General features: G+C 45.4%; 1 protein-coding gene across 6 annotated transcripts in view; it reads left to right on the forward strand.

Moving 5' to 3' along the window:
- The window catches only part of ABI2 (abl interactor 2), an 868,092-nt gene that overhangs the window by 429,704 nt on the left and 411,666 nt on the right, over positions 1 to 26,722 (forward strand). For all 6 annotated transcript variants that reach the window (XM_086955293.1, XM_086955294.1, XM_086955290.1 and 3 more), the window contains exon 4: positions 12,255 to 12,352. In XM_086955293.1, the coding sequence (XP_086811419.1) occupies positions 12,255 to 12,352 (98 nt within the window). The remainder of the gene's footprint in view (positions 1 to 12,254; positions 12,353 to 26,722) is intronic.

The raw sequence follows: 26,722 nt of genomic DNA on the forward strand, positions 1-26,722 counted from the left end.
TTTGTACTGAGTTGGACCCTCTAGTTAGATTTCCCGCTGTGTGCAGCTGGCAATTGCGTCACTCACCGCGAGGTGCTCGCCTGCGGGGGGGCAGCTTGACCGGTTCCTGGAGGTCACTGTGGCTCCTCTGTGATCTGTCTACATGTGGACCGATGTCCGCGTTAAGCCTGGTTGTCAGCTGTGCGTGCTTCCGCAGCAGTGAGGGTACGATCAGGAGCGAGGTTGCAGCCCGGTAGAAGTTGACTGTGTCGATTGGTAGTGGTCAACTGTAGTGCGTGTCATCGCTGTTTGGCACCGTTCGCCTGCTTGATTGGAGGGCTTCTTGTGCTCAGTCCCAGTGGTGCTGTGCTTCAGAGCAGTGAGGCCTCAATTGTTTAGGCACTAGTGCTGCTTAGACGTTGGAGCGCACTTAGCTTCGTTTTTTATTTTTTACAACTGGTGTTGTGGAGGAGGTTGGGCAGTTATTGAGCCACTTGTTGCCCCCCACGCACCCCCCACTCCTCTGATGGGGTTGCTGTTCTGCAACTTCGGGTGGGGATGGCAGGTGTAGTGCTTGCTGGCATTGCACGGTTATCTGGCAGGGGGGTTGCTCGGGAGAGTGAGCCTGGTCCCGTGATGCTACTTGTGGAGACTTGTGACCGGTCTCACTGGTGCTCAGAGCGGTGTGGCCTTGGTTATAGAGGCACAGCGCTGCCCACACTTTGTAGTTCACTGGGCTGTTTTAAACCGGTACTGCAACAGTAAGTGGGCAAGTATTTAAAGTCTCTTGTCTATGGTGGGGCTGCCGCCTTATGGGTAATGATGGCACTGGGCTGATCACTCTGGACGGGGTCTTCCACTGTACTTGCACAATACCTGCCAGGCTGTCACTCACCGTGGGGTCGCTCGACTGTGGGGGGATCAGCTCCTCTGCTTCCCGGTGGCTGCTGTGACTCCACTACATCTTCTCTGCGTGTGAACTGAAATCCACTTGGGTAGTGCCCTCCTCGGTGCTCGCAGCGGCTACTGCTGATCCTGTCGGCCGCGTGAATTTCTTTTTCTTGATTCTTTCCTTGGACAGGGGGAGTGCCCCTAGCCCCCTAGGGTCTACAACGACGTGACCAGACCGCCGCTTCCGCCCTAGCATTATGCTTAGATTTTGAAAATCTCCGAGCTTTTTTTCAAATGACCGACGATGCTGATAAAATTTTATAAAAAATCACCCGCCCTGAGTAAGCCCCAGGCCAGATGGCAGTGTAAGGGGGCGAAACACGTGTTGGCTGTTTCTCTCTGACCGACTTCTATGAATAGAGTACAAATAAACTCACTATCAACAAATTTAAAAAGCCATTGTTGAATTGTAATTTTTTCCAGGATACCTGAGACATAACAAATCTTGCCCAGACTATTCTAACACCAGGCCTCAACCCTAACTCCTCAACAGTCTTTCTGCTTCCCTGCTGACTAAAGTATCCCATCCCAATGCCAAGGCGAGAGGACATTGGATTCTTTTGGGGTGTTTTTTTTACATATGGCCAGGAGAGTGTGTCTGACTCCCAAATTAATGAATGGCTGCCGTTTTTGGGCTTGATTGGACTGCCGCTAGATATTGGGGAAGTCCAGGGGGGGGGGGGGTGATTCGCATGGATTTTCTTAACAAAATGCCCTGCAAACCCTAGCGTTGGGGATTACTGCGGTACTTGGGGCAGTGTCATGGAACCACACGTGCAAACCTACGATCCACAGACCTTTTTTAAAACTAGACAAAACGGGGATTATAGGGTGGTGTGCCTTGCGAAAATCTCGAGGTTTTCCTACCCACAATGCCCTGCAAACCTTGCCTGGAATTATGCATTTTCCTTACATTTTTGCTTTGGAAACTTCCTGAATTTTCAGGAATCCACAAATTTACTATCACCCAGCATTGCTCCACTTGTGGCGAAGAATTTGATGTGCCACTTGTGTGGCTGAGACTAGTGTCCTTGACCGGATCAAACCAAGGTCACCTCTGTTTGATGCTTTCCTGACTTTGGCACTAAACCAAACAGAGATCACCTCGTTTTGATCTGTTCCTGTCAAAGGAACAGAAAGAAGTCATTGGGATATGCTTGCTGTCAGTTTCTAGGGAGCATCCAGAGCAGCGATCAAAGCCGTAAAAGTACTGTTTGAAAGTGGACAATGTCTAATTTCAAGCAATACCTTTTCATAATGGATTCTGGCTTACAGATCTCCACAGGAGGGCTATTACCCCCCATACAAGGAACGAAGGGAGTGGCCCCCAGGCATGGTCAAGGTCCCCCCCCCCGGAAAAAAACCCCAATTCAACCATATTGCCTGCTTCTCTCCTCCAACCACCCTCTCTCCCTATTGGGAGGAGGACATTTTACCCATCTGTCTCCTGGGGGCATGAGGGGGAGGGAAGGCCCGAAAGCTCACTCAATACCAGGATTTTTATTTTAGGTCTCGCCTGAGCCAGTGCATGCACTGCTCTGGCGAGACATTTAGTAAGTGGGCTTTTAAAAGTGCTACCACACGCTTTCGCCGGCCTCAAGCTTGTGATTACGCACGTGTGCGCGCGCGCAACCACCATCTGCCTTTCATACTTCTTCCTCTAAGCGTCATGCGCCATCTGGCTTTCCTAGTCATGGCTCATTAGCTAGCGATCACTTTCACTTTTGCGTCTTCTGTTTCAGCACTCCGCACACATGTTTTCCCCTCTGCCTCCGTCGGTGTCTTCTCCATTCCTACCCGCTTAGTTCCTCGCCTCCGTCGGTGTCTTCTCCATTCCTACCCGCTTAGTTCCTCCCTCCCCCACCCTTCGTGTTTTCCTATGACCTGGAAGCATTTTCCCTTCTTGCTGAATCCATTTCTTTGAAATTGCTTCTTCCCACTCTGCATTCCTGCTTGCCCCGTACCCAATCACCCTCCTCTTGCTTGATCTCTCCTGTGCCCTATGGCTCTTTGGCTGATTGCTCCTTCCCTCTCCCACCATCATAGGGTGTTGTGTGCTCATGTCCTCCTTCCTTCTGCTCCCCGTCGTCCTGTTTGGCCTCTCCTCTGTCCCTTATGTTTGTTGTTTCAAAATGTGTTTCTATTCTCATGTGCGTTACCCTTTAGCTTTCCAAAACCCCTCACGCCCTTCCCCGCGTTGTACTAGGCAACCCAAGCGAGCTCACCAGACAAGCTGTGTTGCGCCTCGCTCCGCCTCTGTCTTGCTCGCCCCTCCCCAGAGTGTGTCTTGCGGCCACGTGTCATGTAAGTGGGTTTGGTACATCCGTCACATCTTCAGGTGAATCTTCCTTCCTACAGCCTGTTTCCAAATATTGGTGGGTATGCAGTTTTCTCACTCTGTTGCCTGCGCTTTACAAGAAGCGCATATTTGCCCTTTCAAAGAGAGCACCTTATTCACATAGCTGTTTCCCTCGTCTTTTCTAAGTCAGCAGCATTTCAGTACAGGCTCTATCACAATCGGATAAGACCGAGCAGTCCCAGAGTCTTTTTTTTGTGTCTCAAAAACAATGCGTCACAGTATTTTCCTACTCTGGGACTAACCCGCCATCTTAGTACAAGAGGTACACACTGAACTGCCACCAACTTCCCACCTTCTCTGCTTTTATTGGCACCATACTTGATCGGGGTCTTCGCAGCCCTAAACCTAACTTTTATAGAAAGATTAGTGTACTTTTTCACTAATAAGGCTGCTATGGAACTATCTTATCCGAAACTCATATGTTCCTAACTAACTTATCTAGTTGAGGAATCGTGTTTTTTCAACCTTGTTTTGGAAAAGTGTAGGTTTTTGAAGTACCAAGCACGCAGCTTGTTGAAATGGTTATGTTGCTGAGTAGCTTGGATTTAGCGGGAAATGGGTACATTGATATGTGGCCACATAACATGTTTTGATTAGCACGAGAAACCTCCAAAGTATAGTGAACTATATATCTCCAAAGGAAGTACACTTCTGTTAGAAAAATACAAATATGCGAACTGTCTCACACAAGTGATGTTTCTCTAAAGAAATCTGACCAAATATTCTCAGTTGTTAGGATGGCCGAGACCTAAATACTTATAAGGTCCCAAAAGCGAGATCTATTGGCTATGCCAAGGCTTGTTATTGGGTGCGGTGGGACAGCTCTCCCTAGCATCGGGCCGTGCCCTCATCCTGCAGTCTTTCTGCCTGCCCGAAGGGTGGGGGGGGGTCAAGCCTCCTCCTCTTCCTCCTCCATCTCGTCCTCCTCCCGAGCTACTGGTTGGAGAACCCTGGGATAAATCCTAATTTCTACTAATTTGCAATGGGAAATGGATGCACTATTCGGGCTCTGGGTCAGTAATAGGGGAATACTACAAACCTAAGACAATTCTGAGACCCAAGGGAATTTAGAGTGATGTAGATTGTATGCATCCTAGCACGGCTTTATTATCCAGAATGCTCTGTGAATATGAAACTAAAGTTCACAAAAGGCTATTTCCCCTTATTTTTCATATGAGAGAACTCCAAGCGAATGACTAAAGTCTTACAACTCTGTAGTCCCATAGTCTTTTGATTGCATCATTGCTTGCCATGTATGGGTGGACTTAACACATGTCCTGGAAACAGACCAAAACTGTAACTACGTAAAGACACCATTAATGCCACATTGACTTCACACACTTGAAGTTCTGACTGGAAGCTGTTGGAAGCAATCGCCCCAACCACAGAGGATGCGTACACTTTTTATTGTAAGAAGTGTGGCAAAGCGGAGTAGTAGCGAATCTGGACCTTTTCCTCACAGAAATGTGTGGAAATTATATGATTTATGTCAAAGTAAGACATTTACAGGACATTCTGTGTAAGAAAGCATAGGGGGTAGATGTAGCTTACACCACACTGGACTCTCATGGGTGTCTAGTTTTCAGAAATGTCTAGGTTCTGCTGATTTCCTTGGGTGCTGACTGGGCACAGCCCCAAATACTGTACCTAACCACATCATGAAAGCAGGTCAATTTGCAATGCTAATTTTTCATGTCTTTGTGTTGTTTTTGGTCCTTGCCTATCACCAGCACTAGGCAAAACTATACAAGCATTTCTTGATATCCATTGAATTTCTCTCCATCTATGAATCTCATGATAGTACAGGGAACCCTAAATTCATAGTTTCACAAATCTCCACTATTCCTAAAATCTGTATCTCAGGCACATTTTAGAAATGCATAGGTTTTCTCAATATCCATTTTCAATTCATTTCAATTTTACAATTTAAATTGAGGCATGGCCTGCACTCAATAGAATAATCATTATGAGCTGCAGCTCATTTGTTGGTACTGGGTGTCGCATGTTTTTGGACAACCAAAAAATACTATATATCATGTGTACAGAAGAGTTTGATTGACCTAGAGTAGTACTACTTTTTGTAAATCTGTCAGAAGGGCAAACAATTACAGATTAAGACGTAATCTACTTCTATTTTTTCCTACTTATTTTCATTTATTTTTTATTTTAACAATTGACAACCACCTAGAAAAATGCCAAAAATAAGGTTAAAAAAGACTTTTCTTTACAAATTTGCCTGTTCACAAAATGTGGGTTTGGGCACCAAACATGTGGGGGTAAAAGATGCAAATTTGGTTTGGGCAGCTGTTGTGCAGAAACTTGACTGAGGCTTAAGCACAAAGTGCCCCAAACATCATAAAAATGGCTTAGCAAAGTGGGGTTTGGCAGAAGGGGAACCTCAGCAGTTAAGGAGTTCAGTGCCAGAAAGGATTACTAATCTATGAAAGTAGATGTGGAATTGTAGACATAGGTAGGCATCTCCCATTTACAATGTTTACCCTGTTAAAAATATATTCAATAAATAAGCACAAATCCATACTTTATCTTCCATTTTATATTTAAACTGCTGGTTTTGTATCAGCACGAGCACCTCCATGCTCATTTACTTGAGCTTGCTTCATGGGGAATAGCTTTAAATTGAATAGCTGCTATTCCAGGAACAGGTTCCAGGGCATCTTTTTTGTAATGGATGTGGAATGACCGCATTCTTGTTCTTTATCAAACCTCCATGGTGAAGCAGCAGTAGAACTGTGCTTAATCAGCTGTTTCCCTCAGCATGTCACTCATTTCTCACTTGGATGAGAGACATTTATATTTATAGAAAAAGGTGTGCTCGTTTTAGCTTCTTGTGCTCTAATCATAATTTCCAAGACGCAATTAAATGTCTTGCCTTATTCCTTTGCTGTAGTCTTCTCTATAGCTTCTCTATAGCAACTTTTTTCAGTTCTGCTGCTTGTATTCTAATAACTAGGCATTCAGATCTACCTCACATTTGTCGTGAATATAGAATGTTAGAATGCTAGTTGTTCAGGAGATCTCTTTAGAGAAGCTACTGTAGAACACCAGGTAATCATCTGACAGGCTTCTATTATATTTAAAGGGTAAGTTTCACCCAGCATTTCAGAATTGTTTCTCACATGTGCAAGAACTTTTTGTGACTTTATGGATAATTTTCCCTTACTTTAGCTTCTCAAGCGCTACCCATATTTTCTAAAAGAAAATAAAAAAAAAAAGACTGTTTCTCTCAAAGATCGCTCATCGAATACCAGCACAGATCAGTATATTTCACAGGGTGAAGTCATTTTTGAAGTCACCACTGTTCCTAAAATTAGTATAGCACCACCAGTGAATGATTTATGTCGTCATTAAATCTGTTAACACCTTTTCTATTTGCTCCTGTTTGTTACATCAAAATCAGGAATCCACTCTAGTGCATTTTTCTGAAAGACCAGAATAATGGAGCCTTATCACCCAATAATCCTTACTTATTGTAACTTTCTACCTAAATAGTACCACAACAGAACACTATCTAACTATTTTGTGAATTTCATTCCAAATGTTACGGTTGTGGTTTACAACAGCGGTATTATCCAAGGCTGGGGTGGTTTCTCTGTTTCATCCCAAGCCTTCTGATGCCACCCTGTTAAGTAACTACCTAGGAGTGCCTTCTCCCTGAGACAATATTCTTAAACATAAAAAATGTAATTCATGAACCAGTCTTATAAAACTGGGGTTTTTAGATGAGCTTACGTATTTAGAACTATTTGAAAGAAGTTACCTGGTATCATTTGTTGAATTCCCAGCATTCACATACAACCTCGCTCTACAACCTTTTGAGAATGAAGTAAGAAGTAGCTAGAATCCATTTGGATGGTTGAACCTGATCTAATTATCTTTTTCGACCTAGCGCCCAAACAGAGTACTGCAAATACCCTTTAACTGTAGTATACCTCTTACCTCCCCCTACCCCCAAGGCCTGGAAGATTTACCAGAAACGCTAAAGACCTAACCCCTCCCTGATTGAACCCTAATGCATTATCAGAAAATGTTAGCAGAGGACTTGAAAATCTACTTTTACGAGCAAAAGATGTTCACAATAGTACAATTGATGTAATACCACTCTAATGACAAATTGTACTAATGAATAACATAGTATTCTTCCTAGCGGAGGTGCCCAATTTGAATGTTTAACGCAGGTTATCTGGAGTTCGATCCATATCTGGAGAGATTTTCAAAAGGGCAGGTGATTGTGAAATTTCTTAATTCAAACAGCAAAAGAGCTCGCTAGCTTTGCTGTCTGCAAGTAGACGGTTGTGTTTCAGGTGTTTGATGTTCGGAACTGTTTGGAGACTGCATTAAGGGCTGTCTTTGAATAATTCCTTCTGGATTGTCTAATTTTTCTTTGCACCAGTGGGTTTGGATGCATGAGATACTGTATTGCACCTAGTCGATGGTTACATTTTGCAGTATGAAGAATTTGACTGCTCATTGGCTACTGGTATTGAGAGAAAAGATGTCAAACCGCACTGAACAACAATGTAGCATCAAAATAACTGTGCTTGTCTTCCATATTTGACCAAGAGATCCACATTGTTTTTGTGAATTTTTGTATTCTCCGAATCCTTTCTTCTATTTTGTTACCATAACTAGTAATAGAAAATATTCTATTTTAAGTTCTTTCTGCAGTGCCTTCAGAAATTTGTGAAATGCGATGCACATGGTAATCTATATTTACTCTGATACCAAAAGTCCAGGGTTGTGATGTTTGTGCCTTTTGAAACCTCTGTCTAAAGAAATAGAAAAATGTTGCTGAGCACATCATATAATGGACATGGTAAGCTGCAAAGTGAGCAGAGATGAACTTCTTTGCCGAAGAACGTTCTGATGACTCATGGGCACAGAAGATGCTCAGAGTTAGCAGTTTCATCAGTCAGATGTTGAAGATCTGACATCACTAAATTAGTAGATTCCTGAAATCTTATCTAGACATTTTTTCCCTGCCCTGAAATCCCTTGCAAATAAAGGTCTTCTGAGTGGAGCAATTTGGAATCCCAGACTTAGTGCACATCTTTGACACTGAAAAACCTATAGACTGTAAAGCTTCAACTGGGTAAAAGAATGACAACACCATTAAAGAGAAGCCTAAAAAGTCTGGCTAAACTTCGAGAGATGATTGAAAAACTAAGAAAGACACCACTTTTCCAACACCAAAAAATTAGATCATTGCTAAGAGTTGAAAAGACAGAGTGCTCTACAATGTAAGAAAACAATTACACCATAAAACAGAGATGGAGGCACTTTTGCAAAAGATGGAATTTGTTTAAGTACTTAAAAGATTACTACAAAACAAGCCATCAAAATGACTGTAGAGCGGACCCAGTCCAAAGGAGGTGAATCTTGATCGCAGACTACTTACAGGAGACTCGTAAATTGATCAAAACAAGGAAGATAATGTTACTGGGAGTGGATCCAAAGTGCACCACTGTTGGTGGTGGCAGATATGATGGAGAAGAAGAAATCAACTGGTACATTTTCACACTGATTCTTCACATTATCAAATCAAATCTTTTGCATTCAGGCCACCCCTTCTTGATTACATACCTACATACTATACAGCAGTTAAAACAGCTGCAGAGACAAGGGGTTCAATTATAAATGGAAATTAAGGATTTATGGCTTTCTCTTAGGCTTTAAGTCCTTCACAAAGAAAGAATAGATTAATTACAAAGCTAACAAGCTCCCCGGAAAATGCCGGCAACGTATTTATAATCCCAGCCAGCTATGGAGCAAGTTAATCAGGAATAAATAAAAAAATAGACTCTCTGCGGAACCCTCTTTATGAAAAAATTATGGAGAGGCAGATTCCTAAATTGTCTCTACCACAGTGAAAAGGGCAAATAAGCCAGCATCTATAGGCCATGCTGACAAAGGCACCAAGAGGCTGGAGGCAGGTGATAAAGTTCGAAGAGAGCGGCAGCAACTTAATTGAGAACTGCTCATTAGAATGCTTTGCTAAGTAGGAGTGGATGTCGGCAATGGGAGGAGATGGTGAATAGAATTCAACACTTTCCAGGAGTGTACAAAAAGAGTTAAAAGTGTAATGCAGGAGGGAAAGACAACTGCAAATGTATGTCTTTTTCAGGGATTGGGAATTTCTATAGCCGCCAGGACATATTTTTTGGGGTCAGGGGCAACAAGTTTTAATGTGCATTTTGTCCTTGGGACAGGTAGGCCCAACCCCCTGCCGCACAAACCCTTTGGCTGCCAGTTTACAGTACCACATTGTGGCTCAGGGAAGGGCATTCTCTACAATTAAGGTAAAGTGTGTCTTATATGTAATGTGTGTTAATGCTGTTCAAACTTGTATATATGGTTCATTAACGCAAAGCCTTTATTATTAGGGTGAGCACTAAAAGTAAATGTTTTAAGCTCAGCCTGCACTACTGACAGTGGTTCCAGTATAAAAGTGTACACACATTTTCAAAGTTTAATAATATGAGGCTCTGTATAATGCACCCAGCATGCTCTCTGAGTATATGCAAATATTTGCAGAAGCTTGAAAGCATGTGATGATTCTTTGCTTTCAAATTAAAACGTTCAAAAAAAATGCATGTAAGAAAAGGAAACATTTAGCTAAACTACTGTAAGATTTTAGGTACCATATCTTTGCAGCATCATTTAGTAACATGTTGATGTATGTTAGTATTTCCCAAAAATATTCAGAATGGAATATCAGTGTAACCAGTTTAAATACGAATATGGAAAACAAGAACAAACCAGCATTGGCAAAGCTAGTGGGTCTGAAATTGGTGTTCAGCTTTTTGGTTTTGTCAAGGCGTGACTTGTTTAGGCATAGTTTTTGTAAAACCTTAACAGTGTGGGAGCTGCTGGGTCCTCACCATTCTAACAAGCACTGGCAAGAGCAAAACAACAACATTTTGGTCTCAGCACACATTGCCACAGTGGTTCTGGGCACTGAACAAAACTACTTTGTGTACCAATATGCTTCCTCTAAAAGAGCAAAATACTGTCACTTACAGGGACGCCAGCTGATAGATGTAGAGAGACAGAATAAAAAACAAAACAAAAGGTCATGGTTAAAGCCAGGCCTAATTAGAGGACCAATTATTAAAGAAAGTCTCGAAAGTGCATCCATGGTAAATATCCTTGCATATGTACAGTGTCCATGAATTCACAAGAATTTACAGAAGTAGGCCAAGAAATAGTACTCCCAGAAAATATTTGTGAACTGCATTTTAGCATGAGCAAATATGCAAGTGTAGATTTGCTTATGTGAAAATCTGAATGTTTTCAAGGTCATTTTTCCTCCAACCACTTTTTTCCCCAACCCTGGGAGAAGTTTTAAGTCTGCCACTGTCAGTAGTACATTTCCAACCGTTCTCAGTATGGGAAATGATTAGAGAAGAATTGGTGAAAACCATTAAAACATGCACGTTAGTAGGTTTGCACAGACTAAAAAGTGCATTCCAACCCTGAAACTATTGCTTACCACTACCTTCAGCCCCAGTATGTAGACCTGCAGAAACATAGCAGCATAAGGGAATTGCTAGTATTCAAACAATACTATGGTATGAACCCTGGTATAATCAGAAAGGCTATATCAGAACTCTTATATAACGAGATTGCTGCGTAATTTGTTGCTGCATTACATGGCACAAAGGGGACAAGTGGATTTTGTTACAGGACAAGTAGATTTATTAAGCAGCCTTCCCCATGGACAAGTAGATATTTTATTAAATTCCACACCCCTGCTTTTTTTCGGCGGACACATTAAGCAAACCACTTAGTGCCATCAACGGTATTAGGCAGGCGTGCATTGCTGCAAATCTGCAAACCTTGAGCTTCAATTCGGAGGTGCAAGCTAACCTCATTGGTAAATCTTTTCACTGGTGAACATGTTTTTTTTAAATAGAAATTCAGTGGTTTATTCTCTTGGTAAAAAATGAAAAAGATTAGTGAAACAGAAAGGGCAGTCAACGGCAAGTTTGATGTAAACCCGTGCAGCTATTCAGTGTATAGAAATTTCTATAAGAGCTAAAATGGGAACTTGCTTGTTTTTCTCCCCTCTTCCTCCTCTTTTAATTTTTTGCCACAGTCGACGGATGTTTAGGAAAGTTGGCAGGCTGAAACTTAGGGGACTAAGTAGCTTGCCAAATGTCATTTAAATCTGTCTTTATCCTTAAAGGTTATAGGCAAATCAAAAAATGCCTTTACAATTGGTACACCGTCTGAACCATGACCACACAGTGGTTCTGGCTCAAAAGCTGAAAACCACTCAAATTCCCCAGCAACTGAGAACTACACGCACAACTACTAGGCATATGTTTGTTTGTATTCTTATTTTGTGAGGTTCAGGTTTTTCTGCGGTTACAACTTTCTTTGATAGCATGGCATTTTTAGGGGGCTTTAGTTCCTACTTTCTCATGTAAGTTTGATAGATCACATTGGTGAGTAGTTATTGAAGTTAGTTTTTTGCCCTTGATTGTTTCTTGCTGTTTTAATAGTACTCAAAAGTACTGAACACCTGTGAAGATTTGCTGTAAACGAAGTAAATATAATCGAAATAAAGTTGTTTCACGTCATTGAAAGAATATGTAACACTGAAGCAAGAATAGTAGACATTTTAATTGCATGCATTGTTTCTGTGGGTACGATCATGTCAACTTTTGATGATTAAAGAGTGCCTCTCAGTGGCAACTGCTTGAATACCCTTTACAGGAAAAAAATATATATATATATGGCCTGCCCTACAATGTATAACTCAGTGCGGTGAAGCATACGATGTGCATGGCTTTCCTTACATATACTCACCCTGATGCTTCAAAAAACACAGTAGAACTGACTTCTTGCTTAACCTGCTGTTTTTCTTTGTTGTTCGTTTTTGCAGAAGCTTCATCTAGTTACTGATGTTTTGCCTTCTCCTCCCTCTTTTCTGTTTTTACAGGTGAGCGCCCAGAACATGAAGATGGGGGGCCTGCCCCGTACAACGCCTCCTACCCAGAAGCCGCCCAGCCCGCCCATGTCAGGCAAAGGAACCATTGGGTGAGTACTTTTAGGTGTGAGTGACTAGAAACACGCAGTTGTTTCACTCGCCACTCCAGGTGACGGTGCCGAAAGACTGCATGCATTAGATTAAGCTCAAAGCATTTCTGACAATTACTTCAGGCCTTTAACAAAAAACAGGTACTATATCAACCTTAGATAATAGATCCTTTTAGTAAAGCGATGCATCTTTTGAGCTGTGATTTTAAATTAAATGCTCCACCTTCCAAGCACTTTTGATATCTGGCTTCTGAGTTAGTTCTTGAACTGCCAGTTTTGGTACATGTGGAAAATTCAAGCATAGAGTTTGCTCGGAAGAATTAAAAACCTTTTTATGCCCTTTGCCCCTGGAACTCTTTTGTCAACACATGTCCAGTGAATATGAAAAGGATGCAGCTGTCAGGGTGTTGATCAACAGGTTCTGACTTGATGACAGAATTTCACTGCTAATAAAGATTTGCAACAAATGAAAATTAAAAAGCAATTCCCAAAACCTGGTCCATTCGTGAAGTTTCACTGTTCAACATTAGCACTCGATTATGGGCATTCCTTACAGCTGTAAAACTGTAGTCTGTTAAGTATTTCAAGTTGTTTTGACCCATATAAGTTTGTTGTCTGTACCTAGGTGATAAGTGGTCTAACTGGGGATCTCATATAGTTCCTTCTGTCCACAGCTTGTAGTTTTGACTCCCTCCTGTTAGGATTTATTTCCTATTTTGAAGCTACTTTAGTTGACATTGTGGGATCCTGACCATAGGTTCCAGATCACTACCAGGAAGTCACCCACCATGTGGGTCACATACGGATTTTGCAGTCGTATTGTTTAGTTGAACTGGTTTTATTGATTTTCTGGCATACATAAACCACCACAAACAACCGTCTAGCCAGCGCGGAGCCAAGCAAGCTGCTTTTATCGTACTATGAAGAGAAGCCAACACAAATTTACACTGTAAAACGTAACCCTCTCACCCCCAACTCTTCACCCATGACTTGATTGTTATGCAAAACGGGGGCAGAATCCAACAAATATGTTGTGTAACATGGGGTCGTTGTTTCTTTAAATCGATTTTTTTCAACCAGGGGGTGAGTCTATTCTGTGTGATAACTTTACATAATCGATAATGTAGATTCAAATGTTGTATACCGTCTGGATGATTTGGGTGGTATGTGCATGTTTCTGATAAGTACCTTCTTAACTGGTTTTTAGCCACCGGCAGCACAATGCACCTTGCCATTGCAAAAATGTCTTTCTTGATGATTTGTCTACGTCTGATATAAGGTTGTCTGTACCTCTTTAGTTAGAAGCTGTCCTGGCAGCTAAAAGGCCATAGCTTTTCGAGGTTGTCCTCACACTTTCTTTTGCTGCTGCCCCCGTGTATTAATATCTTGAGGATAGCCCCTGTATATTAATATCTTGAGGATAGCATTTTACTCTTATTTACATGTAACCACGTATGCATTAGACATTTCATGCTCAGTGCAATAAGATCCCACTTTAGAGTGAGAGAAAATTCGGAGTGTTTCAAGATTGAGATGTTCAGTCCAGGCAGACCAGGTGGTTGGTGGCTAATGTCCGTTTTACAATTTATTATGCTGGACTATTTCGTATTCTCTTTAAAGTTGAATTGAAGGCAAGATTGCATTCCAGTGCAATCAGTGGAAAGCGATGTTGGGGACTGTAGGGTCTAGACCCAACATTTTAGCTCCATAAGCCAGAATGCCGCCATACTTAAAGGTCCAGGCTTTTATCGCATATGGAGAAAGGGTGTTGCAGTGATTCCTGACAAGCCTGATAACTGTCTTTCCTGCTCCTTCAACTTTTGTCAGAGTTTTAAGTATGTGTTGTTTACAGCTTAGAGTGATGGCCACTTGAACCGCGAGGTTAGTATGGGCCTTCACCTTTTACAGGAAGTTACTAGGTGAGGTTCGGGAAGAGGTGTGGCGCAGCGGCCAGGACGACTGATGCCGGACACTGGGGATCACGGTTCGATCCCCAGCGGCAGGGGTCTGCCCAGCACCATGTGACTCTAGGCAATAGCTTGCTTAATTTTCCCGACCGCCCCCAGTCCCGGGAAACCTACGGGTAGCTGTGCGCTTTACAAATACAAGATTATTATTATTATTACTGCCCAGGGTAAACATGATTTTAAGCTGAAGTTGGCCAAACGCCATCATATTAGATTTAGAGATGTTGATATTTCATTGTTAGTTATATAATACAACTCTACTACCTTCCGTTGAGAGTGAAGTGCTTTAGGAGTTCGGGTAAGCAGTACCTTATCATTGACATATCTATTTTATGTCTAAAACACTAGACCTGAATATGTGATCATAACACATATTCGAACTAAGCTCCTTATGAGAAAAATTAACATTTTATATTGTGTGTTTAGTGAACTTTCTATTGCTATGTCTTTTATAATGTTACTTGTTAGTAGATGAAAATCTTAAGTCGAAAGCAATTGCATAAAATGAATGAAAATTAAACAAAATAACAGGCTATAAGTTCAGGTTTCAGACTAGGATGTGTACTTCTGCCACATCAATATACAGCGATCACTGGATTAAGACTTGAAGCAGAAGAGTGATCATTTCTCTCTGCCCAGCGACATTTTACTTGTTTGAGTGCTGTAGTGTGCTTTTACTTTTCAACTTGTTTTTTTTATTTCTGTAGAGCAGCTCTTGGCCATACTGTTTTCAATTTACTATACGAACTGTATACAATAAGATTATGCTTTGCATTTTGTCTGATGTTGCAATATTTGTGTGCGGTCACTTGATTGTGAGGCTAACGAGGCCAAGCCTTAGTGGCTAACCATAAACACTATCCAGATGGGTAGCTGATGTGGAAATGTTGCATATCCCTTCAACGAATAAAACCCTGTCGATGATTCTACTCCTCCTTGCATGGATATCTTGATCTAGATTACAAAACTTGCTCTGTGTGCTGTACCGAGTATGGGCATACAAAAGTATAGACCTACTGTTTGTTTACCTGTACTGTCGAGGCCTCTGCTACTGCAGTGAAGGAAGGAGCTTCTGAGTCTCAACAGTTACCAACGTATTTTCTCTTGCAGCTGAGTTGTCATTTTGTTAGCTTTTGTGTCGTAATCTCATAATCAGAATCGTGATGGCGTCTTTCAGTTTACTCTCATCCTAAAGAGGGCTGTAATAGAAAAAACAAATTTTTCCTTAAGATGACGCAACACCAATTTGTAGTATGTTCTCCCTTTGAAGAAAACTCAGGGCAAGAGGCTAAGACAACTTTTGAGGTCGCTCAGACTGATGATTTTCCATACCTCCCTGGCTCTGCTGGAAGATGGTCCGTCATCTGCTCTTAGACCTAGGAAATGCAAAAGGTTTTTGACAAAATCCTTACTCTGCACTGTTTTGTTGTCCATAGTTATCATGCACTGGATGGTTGCTCTGGTTTTCTCAATGAGCGCTGTATGATTTGTAAGGGTTTGTGATTCCCTGTAGAAATAGTTGTGGTTCTTGGCTTTTTTTAGCTTTGTTGCTCCCCTACTTTACTTGACGTTTAGGAGAGAGCCCTACTCCTGTGGGGTTTCTGCAGTTACAGGGGCTGCACTCCGACTCATTTTTTTTTAGGTGAGAGTGGTTTACAGTGTCCATGGCTTTACTTTCATAGGTGCCTCGTCTCGAAGGCATCTGCTGTATCAGCGATCTCATGCTTGCTTTGTTTTCAGGTTTGGCTTCTGGTTCTTAAATATAGTACCAATTTAATTTGGTTCTTGGATGGTTTATTTTAACTCACCTGTCCCTCAATGATTCCTTTGCTGTCAACAGGACTAAGTTGCTAATTTTTCAAATTTCTGTGGCGGGTTTGAAATGTTTTGATGTTGAATAGATCAGTATTTTAAAGTAACTTTTTGATGGTTTGATTTTACATCTGCTGCTACAAGATGACCTTGCAGTACATCCCCTCCATTACATATCCTGGCATTATATTGTCTCTGAATGCGGGGGAGTGGCCCACCTGCCCGACAGCTTCTGCCTCTTTCGCGCAATAACTACACTCCATGCTGTTACTTGAAGCGTAAAAGGCCATTTATTAGGACAAGGTTGCAATCATTTTAGACTTATTAACAGTACATCAATGCATGAAATATACATTTCCATAATCATTTAGACTTATTAACAGTACCTCAATGCATGAAATATACATTTCCATCCCATACCCACGCATTCTCCTTTCTGCCTTTCCAAAACCATCTCACCCGTTTGACTTCACCCATTCACTCGATAACCTCCTTCCTTTCCCCATTCTCACCTTCACTTGCCCTCCAACCATCCTCTGTTGACTTTGCCTTTATTGCTCATTGCCTCCCATGCCCCACTATCAGTCACCTGTGTACCGTTTTCCCCCCACCTGAGGGGTGGATCTGCCCATATGTGACTCCCCACCCCTCCAAAGTACCGTACCGCCTCTGCTCTGCAACCTGCCCTAAACTGGCATCCCAACCCTTGAAACACCCCCGGTCCTTCCCTAACACCTGCAGGGTGGGCGGGTGGACAAAATTAACACCCTCCAGGTGGTGCTCAGGTGTCAGGAAGAGGCCGGATCTTCCTCTCCTGGCACCTTATATGCCCTCCCCCATCCCACCCCTTCCTTTAACCCATGTAGTCCCGCCCTCCACCTTGTCCTTCCGTATTGCGCAAAAACCCCGGGGGAAGACTGGTCTGCGACCTTCGCTTCCCCTGGGGGCCGCATCGCGCAATAACTACACTCCACGCTGTTACTTGAAGCGTAAAAGGCCATTTATTAGGACAAGGTTGCAATCATTTTAGACTTATTAACAGTACATCAATGCATGAAATATACATTTCCATAATCATTTAGACTTATTAACAGTACCTCAATGCATGAAATATACATTTCCATCCCATACCCAAGCATTCTCCTTTCTGCCTTTCCAAAACCATCTCACCTGTTTGACTCTTCACCCATTCACTCGATAACCTCCTTCCTTTCCCCATTCTCACCTTCACTTGCCCTCCAAGCATCCTCTGTTGACTTTGTCTTTATTGCTCATTGCCTCCCATGCCCCACTATCAGTCACCTGTGTACCGTTTTCCCCCCACCCGAGGGGTGGATCTGCCCGTATGTGACTCCCCACCCCTCCAACGTACCGCCACCCAGGGAAACCCCGGAGGGCCGTTACCAGCTCCACTCCCCCCTGTCCTGCGCACCTTTCGCCTCCTGACAGCGACCCTACAGCCTCCCAGTGGATGACAATCCACCACCTCCCCCTGCGTCCTGCAGCAAAGCACCACTCTTGTTGCCAACGTGAATCGCATAAGGTGCCCTTTCCAGAAGGGGCCCACGCGCCCGTCCTTCCCGTGCCGAAAGGCAGCCTCCCACAGCAGCACCCGGTGAACGACCGTCCACCCAACATGCGTCCCCTTCAAGGCAGGAACGTCCCCAGGACAAAAAACCCCACCAAGAATGTTGGTCGCAATGCAGTGAGATTCCATCACTCCCACCAGTGTCTGTGTGTCGGGCAAGCAAAACCCCGCCTAGGGCCTTCCCCAGCCGGAAAAACGGCACCCCACACAACTCAGTGAACAGCCATCCACCACCTGGACCTACTCCCAAATAGACCAGCCACATGTCCAGTCCCAATCCTGTGAACCGACTACTGTCCTCTCACCCCCCCCCCCCCCCCCCCCGTGGCGAACGGCCATCCACCACCAGGCCTGCTTCCACCACCCGTACTCATGTCCAGCAGGACAAGCGACCGCTCCGGACCACTCATCGTCCATCCAATGTGCCCCCCTTCCTGAGGTGAACGACCACCATCCATTACCCCACCGGCAGCCAATGAACTATTCTGACCACCCTTGGCCCATAAAAAGGAGCCCCCCCCAAAAGCCGAGGCACATGACATCATACGTTCCCCCCCCCCATATGTAAGTGCATCCCTTCTATACAGAAGGAGTAGCCCTAAAAGCTCATGAAGACAAAGAAGCATTCAAGCGTGTGACGCGAACATCAAATGCATAAGTGATGCCAATGAAAACAACTGTGCACGTAGGTAAGCAGAAACCCCCCCCCCCCCCGCCTGTTTCCCTCACGTCATCCTCTATATCTATGCGAGTCGTACATTTCCCCCCCTCGTGGTGAACGATCGTCCACCACGCGTCCTTGGCTCACAAAGACCACCACCGGTCCGGGCCATACATTAGGCACCCAAGGTGCCCCCTCACTATTTCCGAGGTGAACGACCATCCACCCCATACACCCCCATCCTTTGCCTCCCTCGGCAAACAATAGCATCCGTAGACCGCTCGCGGTCCAAAAAAGGAATCCCCCATCAAACCAAATCGATCTTTGTTAATAACCGAAATCCTGCACGGTCATGCACACCTCAACTCTTATCTCCCCATGCGTCGGATACTTTACTGTGGATCCCACCACACTCAGTGAACGACCATTCACCAATCCGTGCCTGCATTCCGTACCCAAAATGGTCTCTGGCCAATCCTGGCCATGCTAGGCGCCCCCCCCCCCCCTCCCGTGGACGACCATCCACTGCCTGTACCATCACCCCCATGTACATGAGCAACAGTCCCCACCATTCTTGGACCATGACAGGCGGCTCCCTTTGACCAAAGGCCCCCACCATCGAGTCACACCGGACCGTCCCCATCACCCAAAGCGTCATGTCTTGGACCTCCAAATCCTCAGCCGACCAAACTGTCTCCCCCAAGCACAAACCCTGCACCCGACCAGGACGCCCCATGTTCCGTTCCCTGGAAACACCTCCCCTGCCAAGCACCTCAGGATATTTGCCAGCTTGACACATCCCAGCAACCATTCCCCTGCATGTGTCCCCAAATCAAGGCAACCATACATCCCCTGCGCCGTATGGCAAACGTAATGGCACCCACACCTTCCAATGTCCTTCGCCCCAGTCTCCTACCGTCCACCACCCAATCATCGGGGAACCTGCCCCAAAAACGTCCACACCCCCGCTAGCGCACCTCTTGTGTGTATCACCTGCCGGGAGAAAGCCCCCCCCCCTCCTCCAGGCGACAAACCTGGTTCCGGTCTTACCTCCTGGCCCCTTGGTAGAAAAGAAAAAGTAGTCCCACAAGAAATACATGGTGATCCCCCAGCCCCTTTACAGCTTATTCACATAACATAAGAAAGCAGGCAGGAAAATCGCTGCCAGCGTCAAACAGAGAGCAGACCCGGCAAGACTCCCAGAATCATGTACAAGACACTCTTACAATTCGTACAGACTACTTATATAGTCCCGAGATATGCAACCCTGGAGCCAGTTCTGGAATTACCAAAATAATCTACAAAGTAATCAACTGTGTTCATATAAGGAAATCCATTGAGCCCAATGCTAAATTGTGTACAGAATTGTGTTGCCTACTCCAACCCCTGTACCTACAGTCTTTACAAAGTGTATTGGCTTACCGCAAATAACTCTTCTGAGACCTCCCAGATTGCGAACAGTATATTTTTGATACCAGCTGGGTCTAGAAAGAAAACAACTCTATTTTCGATATAAAAACAATTGGCCTGGAGTCCAGTCTGTATGCGAAACATTTTGCTGACTGAGTGTGCACAACACATGCTTACACTGTCCCCTGGTACTGCCTTACTGCTCGACCAAGCTACAACTTCAGAGAGGAAGGTTACACCTGGCTTTAACCTCCTTTATACCTCTGGGATTTCTGGACTCTATTCACACTGCACCTTATTCTGGTCCAGTACTCTCACACAACTCATGTCACAGAATATAGACTCACTTGGAATCCGAATGCACGCTTTCCGATTTGTGAAACTTACATGGATGTATTGCCACCGGAAACTGGGGAAGCAACTCCAAAAGAAACATGTTGGAGATCAGAATCTGAATGACCACTAAAGATGCCATTATATTTTGGTCTTATCATGCCACAGTTGCTATGTTTTGAAGGACAAAGGTGAAAATGCCAGGCTATGATAGAGGTCAAAATTCTCGCAGTTCGGTTCCTATCCTTTTAACAAGTACCCTTGCGTTTACTTTTCAGTATCCCACCGCAAAAGTAGAGACTTTTGAAAAGGTAATTCTCTCATAATCCTGCTAGACTGCACTGAGTTGAAAGGAAAGTTGTGGGATGTCAGTTTTTATCTCAACCACAACTTATATTATAATATTTCAGAACACGTCAGCAGTTAGGAAAGCACAAATGCCATACCACCAAAATCCGGAAACGAAAACCTCTGAACCTCCGGCATAGCCCTGCACAACCATCCCCCTGCCCGTGCGTGAGCAGCCACCCCCCCCCCCCCCCCCCCCCCCCGGCCACCCCCACTTTTGCGCATCCGCTAAGTCAAGATGTGCAGCAGTCCTCCTCCTACATGGTACACCCAAACCTGGCCAACACCCCAGGAGCATCTAGCCCCCGCCTCCACCTTCTCCACTCCACTCTGGCGCCCATGTGACGCCGCCACGCCGGCCTGCCCGTCACGGGGAGGGCAGTGTTGTATCCCGCGGAGGACACCCCGGGGTATAAACATCCACCCCGGAGCCACTACCAACCCGAACAACCAAATGCCATGTCACCAAATGACTAAATGGGAGCCGACCGGCCATCCCGGTCAACCCCGCTGTTGTAATATCCACTGTGAAGCTCGCCACCCACCTGGGTCCCATCATTACTCCATCCAGCAGCAGTACTGGTATCCCCCAGGACACCCCCACACCTGCAGCGCCCCGCATCAGAAGCGCCACGGTCCCCGCGCATCTTGCCTTATCCCCGGGCCCCAGCCACAAACGTGTACCTAAAGTTGCTCCAGCACAACGCCCCTCTGCACCTGGGCGCCATGCCCATCTCGGCTGTGCCCGCGGATCCTACAACGGCCGCCCTTGACCCCCGCAACCATAAAGAAACCGCCCAGCCACCATTTACCTCCCCGAAACCACCAAACGGCCCCCAGCCCTGCTCACACAAACTTCCAATCGACCCAACACCCCCACCACACAACTCCCACAGAGCCCCCAACGCCCACAACTCCCTTCACCATCACACCCACCGACCCCCAGCACCGCTATCACGACAAACACACCGACTCTCACACCGCACAAACCGAACAGGTCACACCATACATAAGTAAACATTGCTTGGATAAAAACGTTGCATTGGACGCTGCACGAATCCCCCGACGGAGGGCAGGCCGCCGCGGACCCCCCTACTGCTTCGGACCAGCGTTAGGAGGCCGTAGTGCGCCCCACTGGTCACACCTGCTGCCGAGCTGGACCGCCATCCTCAGTTCGCCTCCCCCACCGGGTCGCCAGAACCAGGTGAGCCCAAACACCACCGGGCCTCGTGCCGTCATGGCCGTCCCTCACACGTGACCCTGATACCCTACACATCGCCACCTACCAACTCCCCAGGGGCCCGGTCCCGGCCCCCCCCAGCCATCAGCATTGCCCAGGGACCAACCCGAATAGCGCAGGCTGCCCGTAGGGGCGGGCCCACGCCCCCACCACGCTGCAGATAAAACAGGGGGGGGAGGGAGAGAGGGCCAGCGAGACCGCAGCCAGCTCCGGGCGTCGTCGTAACATGCGACGCCCCGCCCCACTGCCCTACCCCTGTTCTGAAATGCCTGCCAAAACTGAGGCCCGCCTGTCTGCCGAAGGAAGGGGAGCCACTGAAAGGCCAGAAGCAGCTATGCCCGAAAACCCACCCCCGAACAAACTGGGGCCGGTTCCCGCACCCCCCCCCCCCCCCCCCGGCACCCCAGCAAGCCCCCCCCTCGGGACTGCAGGCAAAGCCAGGACACCCTCCCTCCCCACCCCCGCTGCGGGGCCCCCATCAGCCCCGCACCGGCCACATGCCCGCCCCCCCCCCACCCCTTGCGGAGACCGGCAGCGCACCCAGAACCAGGGAAAGCCTTAGAGGAAGAGAACCAGACGCACGTGGCGCAGAGCCCCGCCCGCTCCCGAAAGGGTGTCCCCTCCCAGGGGTGCTGCCATAGCAATGCGTCTCCTCCTCATCCAATTTAAGTACTTATACAGAGTCTACTTTACCAGGGTTCGGCTCTGGCGGGCGGGACTGATTGTCTCACCGGACTGCCTCCGCTGTAATAGGGAGGAAGGGTCGTTCATACATACAGTCTGGAGTTGTGGATACCTAGATCGGTTCTGGAGGGGGATCCTGGCCTGTTTATCCGAGGTGTTGGGATGGGTGCTCCCACGTACGCCACAGTTAGCCCTGCTGCATGTAATGGATGGGGTGGGGGGCAACCTCTACAAAAGGCGCCTGATGTTACTTGGCCTTACGTCGGCCAAAAGAGACATTGCTAAGGGATGGAAGGACTCACAGGCCCCGTCCGTGGCCGTCTGGAAGAGGGGGTTGGATTTTTTGTATGGGGCTGGAGCAGCCGATATTTGTGGCCAGGGGATGCCCGCGAAAACATTATAAAATCTGGAAGCGCTGGGCAGACAAAAGGGGGCTGCGGCTTGAACCCCCTGTGGAGCAGGAAGACCTTCCCCGGGAGGGGTGATGGGACAAGAGGTTCGGAGCTGAGGGGCAGGGAGGCAGGTGTGCATGAACATGTCTTACGTTTTTTTTTCCTCTGTATACTTCTCGATATGAGTGGGTAGAGACTAGTGGTGGTTGTGCGACTCTGGGGGGTGGGTAGTTGGGGTGGGGCTTTGGGGTTGGTGGAGGGAGGGAGGGAGGAGAGGTTGGTTAAAGAGTGCTTGGTTATCCACTCACCAGTATGTACTCGTAAAGTGAAAAGTCGATTGCCTTTTGATACTGATATGTTTGTTACCTGCAGTTGTCCCTGGGTTACAGGGCCCTGCAGCATATATGCAGTCTGACAATAAAATCTGTTTAAAAAAGAAAAAAAAAGTAAAGGAAATAAAAATTCCACCAGGAGCAGGATGGTACCAGCTCAGCCCTAACTCTCAACTGAAATCCTAGAGCTCTGTAGCATCTATTACATCATCATGATGTCCACATTCTACAGGGCTAGGCAGAAGACTATGGGGAAGGAAGAATGAAGTGCAGTCACTACACATCTTCCCCTTTTACAATATCAACAAAAAACATAAGCCTTAAATAATACAGGAAGAAGAAGACACAGTAGAGAAGAATAAGAAAAACACCAAAAGAAAGAACAATAAGAAAAGAACATCAAGAATGATAATAGGAGAAAGCAATAAAAGCATAAGGTGGAACAGGTATATACAACACCTGAACAAAAAACTAGAAAACATGAATGAAGAACTGCTAGGGTGCCCTGCGAAGGACAAGAACTAAGCCAGGAAGAAAGAATAAAGATGAGCAAGGATGAAAGAAGGAAGACAGGACATCTTCTCCTTCAACGACAAAATAGGAAAGAGAAAGAGGAAAATAAAACGAAGAATGCCACAGAAAGACGTAAGGTAACACGTATATAAAAAAAACGTTCAAGATACAGCGATACCAGTTGGCCATACTGGAATGGATGCATGAATCAAGGAACCCTAAATAATGAAAAGAAAACACAGATAACAAATAAAAGCAAGAACATGACTCCAAGAGGAGAGCATAAGAGATCTCCAACACATGAAAGTGTTAAGAAGAAGAGTGAGGGAAAAACACACCCAAAAGGAGTAATAATCAAGAATGAATTAAAGGAAAATCTTAACTGCCAGGAAAATATCTGATGAAAACTTTGCGCACAATTGAACAGAACCTGGCATAACTTTAGAAGAAAATTAATTAACAGGGGTTCCCTGCACAGAACCGCTATGAAAACTCATGAGTGAACATAGTGAATGAATAAGAAATTAGCAGGAGTCGACATCCTTTAACAAGATATTAGAATTATGTGAAATGAACCTATTAAAAATTAAAACCTGTGAGGCAATACACAGTGCAAGAACTTAAGCGAAGGTACAAAAATTCTGCATTCAAACAAACATAGTAAATTGAATGCATCATAAAAATACGAAGAAGCTGTGAAAAGCTGTTTGAAATAAATATGGAAAGTCATATCAGACATAACAATAAGCAAACAGAATTACGTTATGCAAAAGTTGAAAATGTCATTGAAATTATTTCATGAATAAAGAGAAATACATTGCAGTACAAGCTAAAGTCACATTCAAGAATTGTGCAGACCATTAGATAATACATATTGTAGAAGCAAACACCGGTGAAGAAGTCAAAACAAAGAAATATAATTCAAAAAGTAGTCACCGTTGTCATGAGAAATGTAGAAAGAAATAAAGTACTCACGCAATTTCGTGCCATCTTAATGAGGAAAGTCACATTCACTAAGTAGAAAAACATGAAGAGCTGTTAAGGTGCTCAATTGTATTTTAACCCCTTCCACGCTGATGACGAGCTGGGCTAGTCATGGCGTAGCCTCCTCGCACGCTGATGACGAGCCCAGCTCGTCACGTAACATGCGCTTTTGAAAATCTCAGCGTAGGAGCGGAATTCCGCTAGCGCGCATGTGGTTAACAATATTGAATGTTCAAGCATGATGGTGCTGGAACCACTAGGTGGCACCTTGAACTAAATCTGTCCTTGAAGAAAAGTCTTGGTCAAATAAACTTTCAGACAACAGATGATAGTTCCACTAATCGGAAATAAGATCAAAGATTGCACTGAAATGCAGGTCGCAAAGTTGAAAAATTTTCAGCAGTGGAAGTTATGGCGGAATGAAAATGTAGAAGACCTCAATAAGGTGCAAGACGCAACTTGGAAGACTCATGTTGGCAAAGTGAGGAATTTGAAGTACTTATGGTGAACGAGGAGGTTGGTAAAAACTTTATTGCGCTTGACGGGGAAAAAATAAAACATGGTTGGCAAGGGTGGATGGCAGAAATGAAGAAATCCACGCTAAGAAAATGACGGCACGTTACTGATGTACAGCCGAATGACTCACGGCACGCAAATACACCAAATGTAGCCGCACAACGGTGCTGACGTTGATGAACGAAGGAGCAACGTTATAGGAATGCAAATTGTCGCTGGAAGCAATCTAAGGTAAGCGGCGCACGCAATCCAAGTTGTACCGCTTTTTAGATAACAGTATGAGTTTGAGTTTGAGTTTAAAGTATTTATAGAGCGCACGTTCACCTGGCGGTTTCATGGCGCTGTTGTGTACCGAACCCAGAGAACAAGAGGATCAGGAGGGAGGCAGAGACAAGACAGTTACAGTGGGAAAGCTTGTGCGAAGAGATGTTTTTAGCGCCTTTCGGAAGTGTGAGAATTGAGTAGAAGATCTGAGGTGGGCGGGGAGAGAATTCCAAAAGGCGGGGGCAAGTGTAGAAAATTTCGTGCCCCCCCCCACTTTTTACGCCTAAAGCGGGGAACTGCCAACAATTGTTGGGAGGATGAGCGCAGTTCCCTAGCGGGGGCGTAGGCTTTCATTTCCGAAGAAATGAAAGCAGGGGCTGCGCCGACCCGAGCCTGAAAAGTAATACAGCCCATCTTGAACTGAGCTCGTTCTCGAATAGGGAGCCAGTGCAAGGACTTGAGGAGCGGGGTGACATGGTGGAACTTAGCCAGATTATAAACCAGGCTTGCAACCTGGTTTTGAACCAGCTGTAATCGCTGCATACTGTAGGCGGGCATGCCACAATATAGAGCGTTGCCATAATAGAGGCGAGAGATCACCATCGCCAGGACTATGAGTTTTAAGGCGGAGAAAGAAAAAAAACGAGAGACTTTCCGAATGGTGCGGAGTGAAAGAAAAGAAGAGGACACCACTAAACTAACCTGGGAGTGCAGAGTGAGTTGGTCGTTCAATTTAATCCCAAGAGTTTTCACAGAGGAAGATGGAGAAGGGGGGGGGACCCAGGGAGGGGGGCCAAAAAAGAGAGGTCCAGGGACTGGAGCTGCCACCTGTCAAAACCAGCTCAGTTTTGTCTGGGTTTAACTTCAGGTGATTGTGATTCATCCAGTCCCGGATAAAGATCATAACAGACTGGAACTTAACCATGGACTCAGGGGATGGGGACAAATTAAAAATAAGCTGAAGTTCGTCCGCATAATCGTAGACGGAGACCTCCATTTGCTGAAGGGCAACAATAAGAGGGGCAATGTACAAGTTAAATAAAAGAGGGGAGAGGGAGGAGCCCTGAGGAACCCCGCATTGTACTTTCCGGAAATTTGCCGAAAAGTCACTGAGTGCGGTCCCTCAAAAAGGAGGACAGCCAGACCAAGGCAGAGCCTCCAACCCCCGCCGCCCTGACACGGGAAAGTAAGATGGAATAGTCAACCGTGTCGAAGGCGGCGGAGAGGTCGAGGAGGACCAGGGCCTGGGGATGGTTAGTGTCCATGCCTTCCCTGAGGTTGTCGAGGACCGATAGCACCACGGACTCCGTAGAGTGTGCGGGCGGA

This window comes from Lissotriton vulgaris, chromosome 2_1 (assembly GCF_964263255.1).
Source record: "Lissotriton vulgaris chromosome 2_1, aLisVul1.2, whole genome shotgun sequence".
In the NCBI taxonomy this organism is placed as follows: domain Eukaryota; kingdom Metazoa; phylum Chordata; class Amphibia; order Caudata; family Salamandridae; genus Lissotriton; species Lissotriton vulgaris.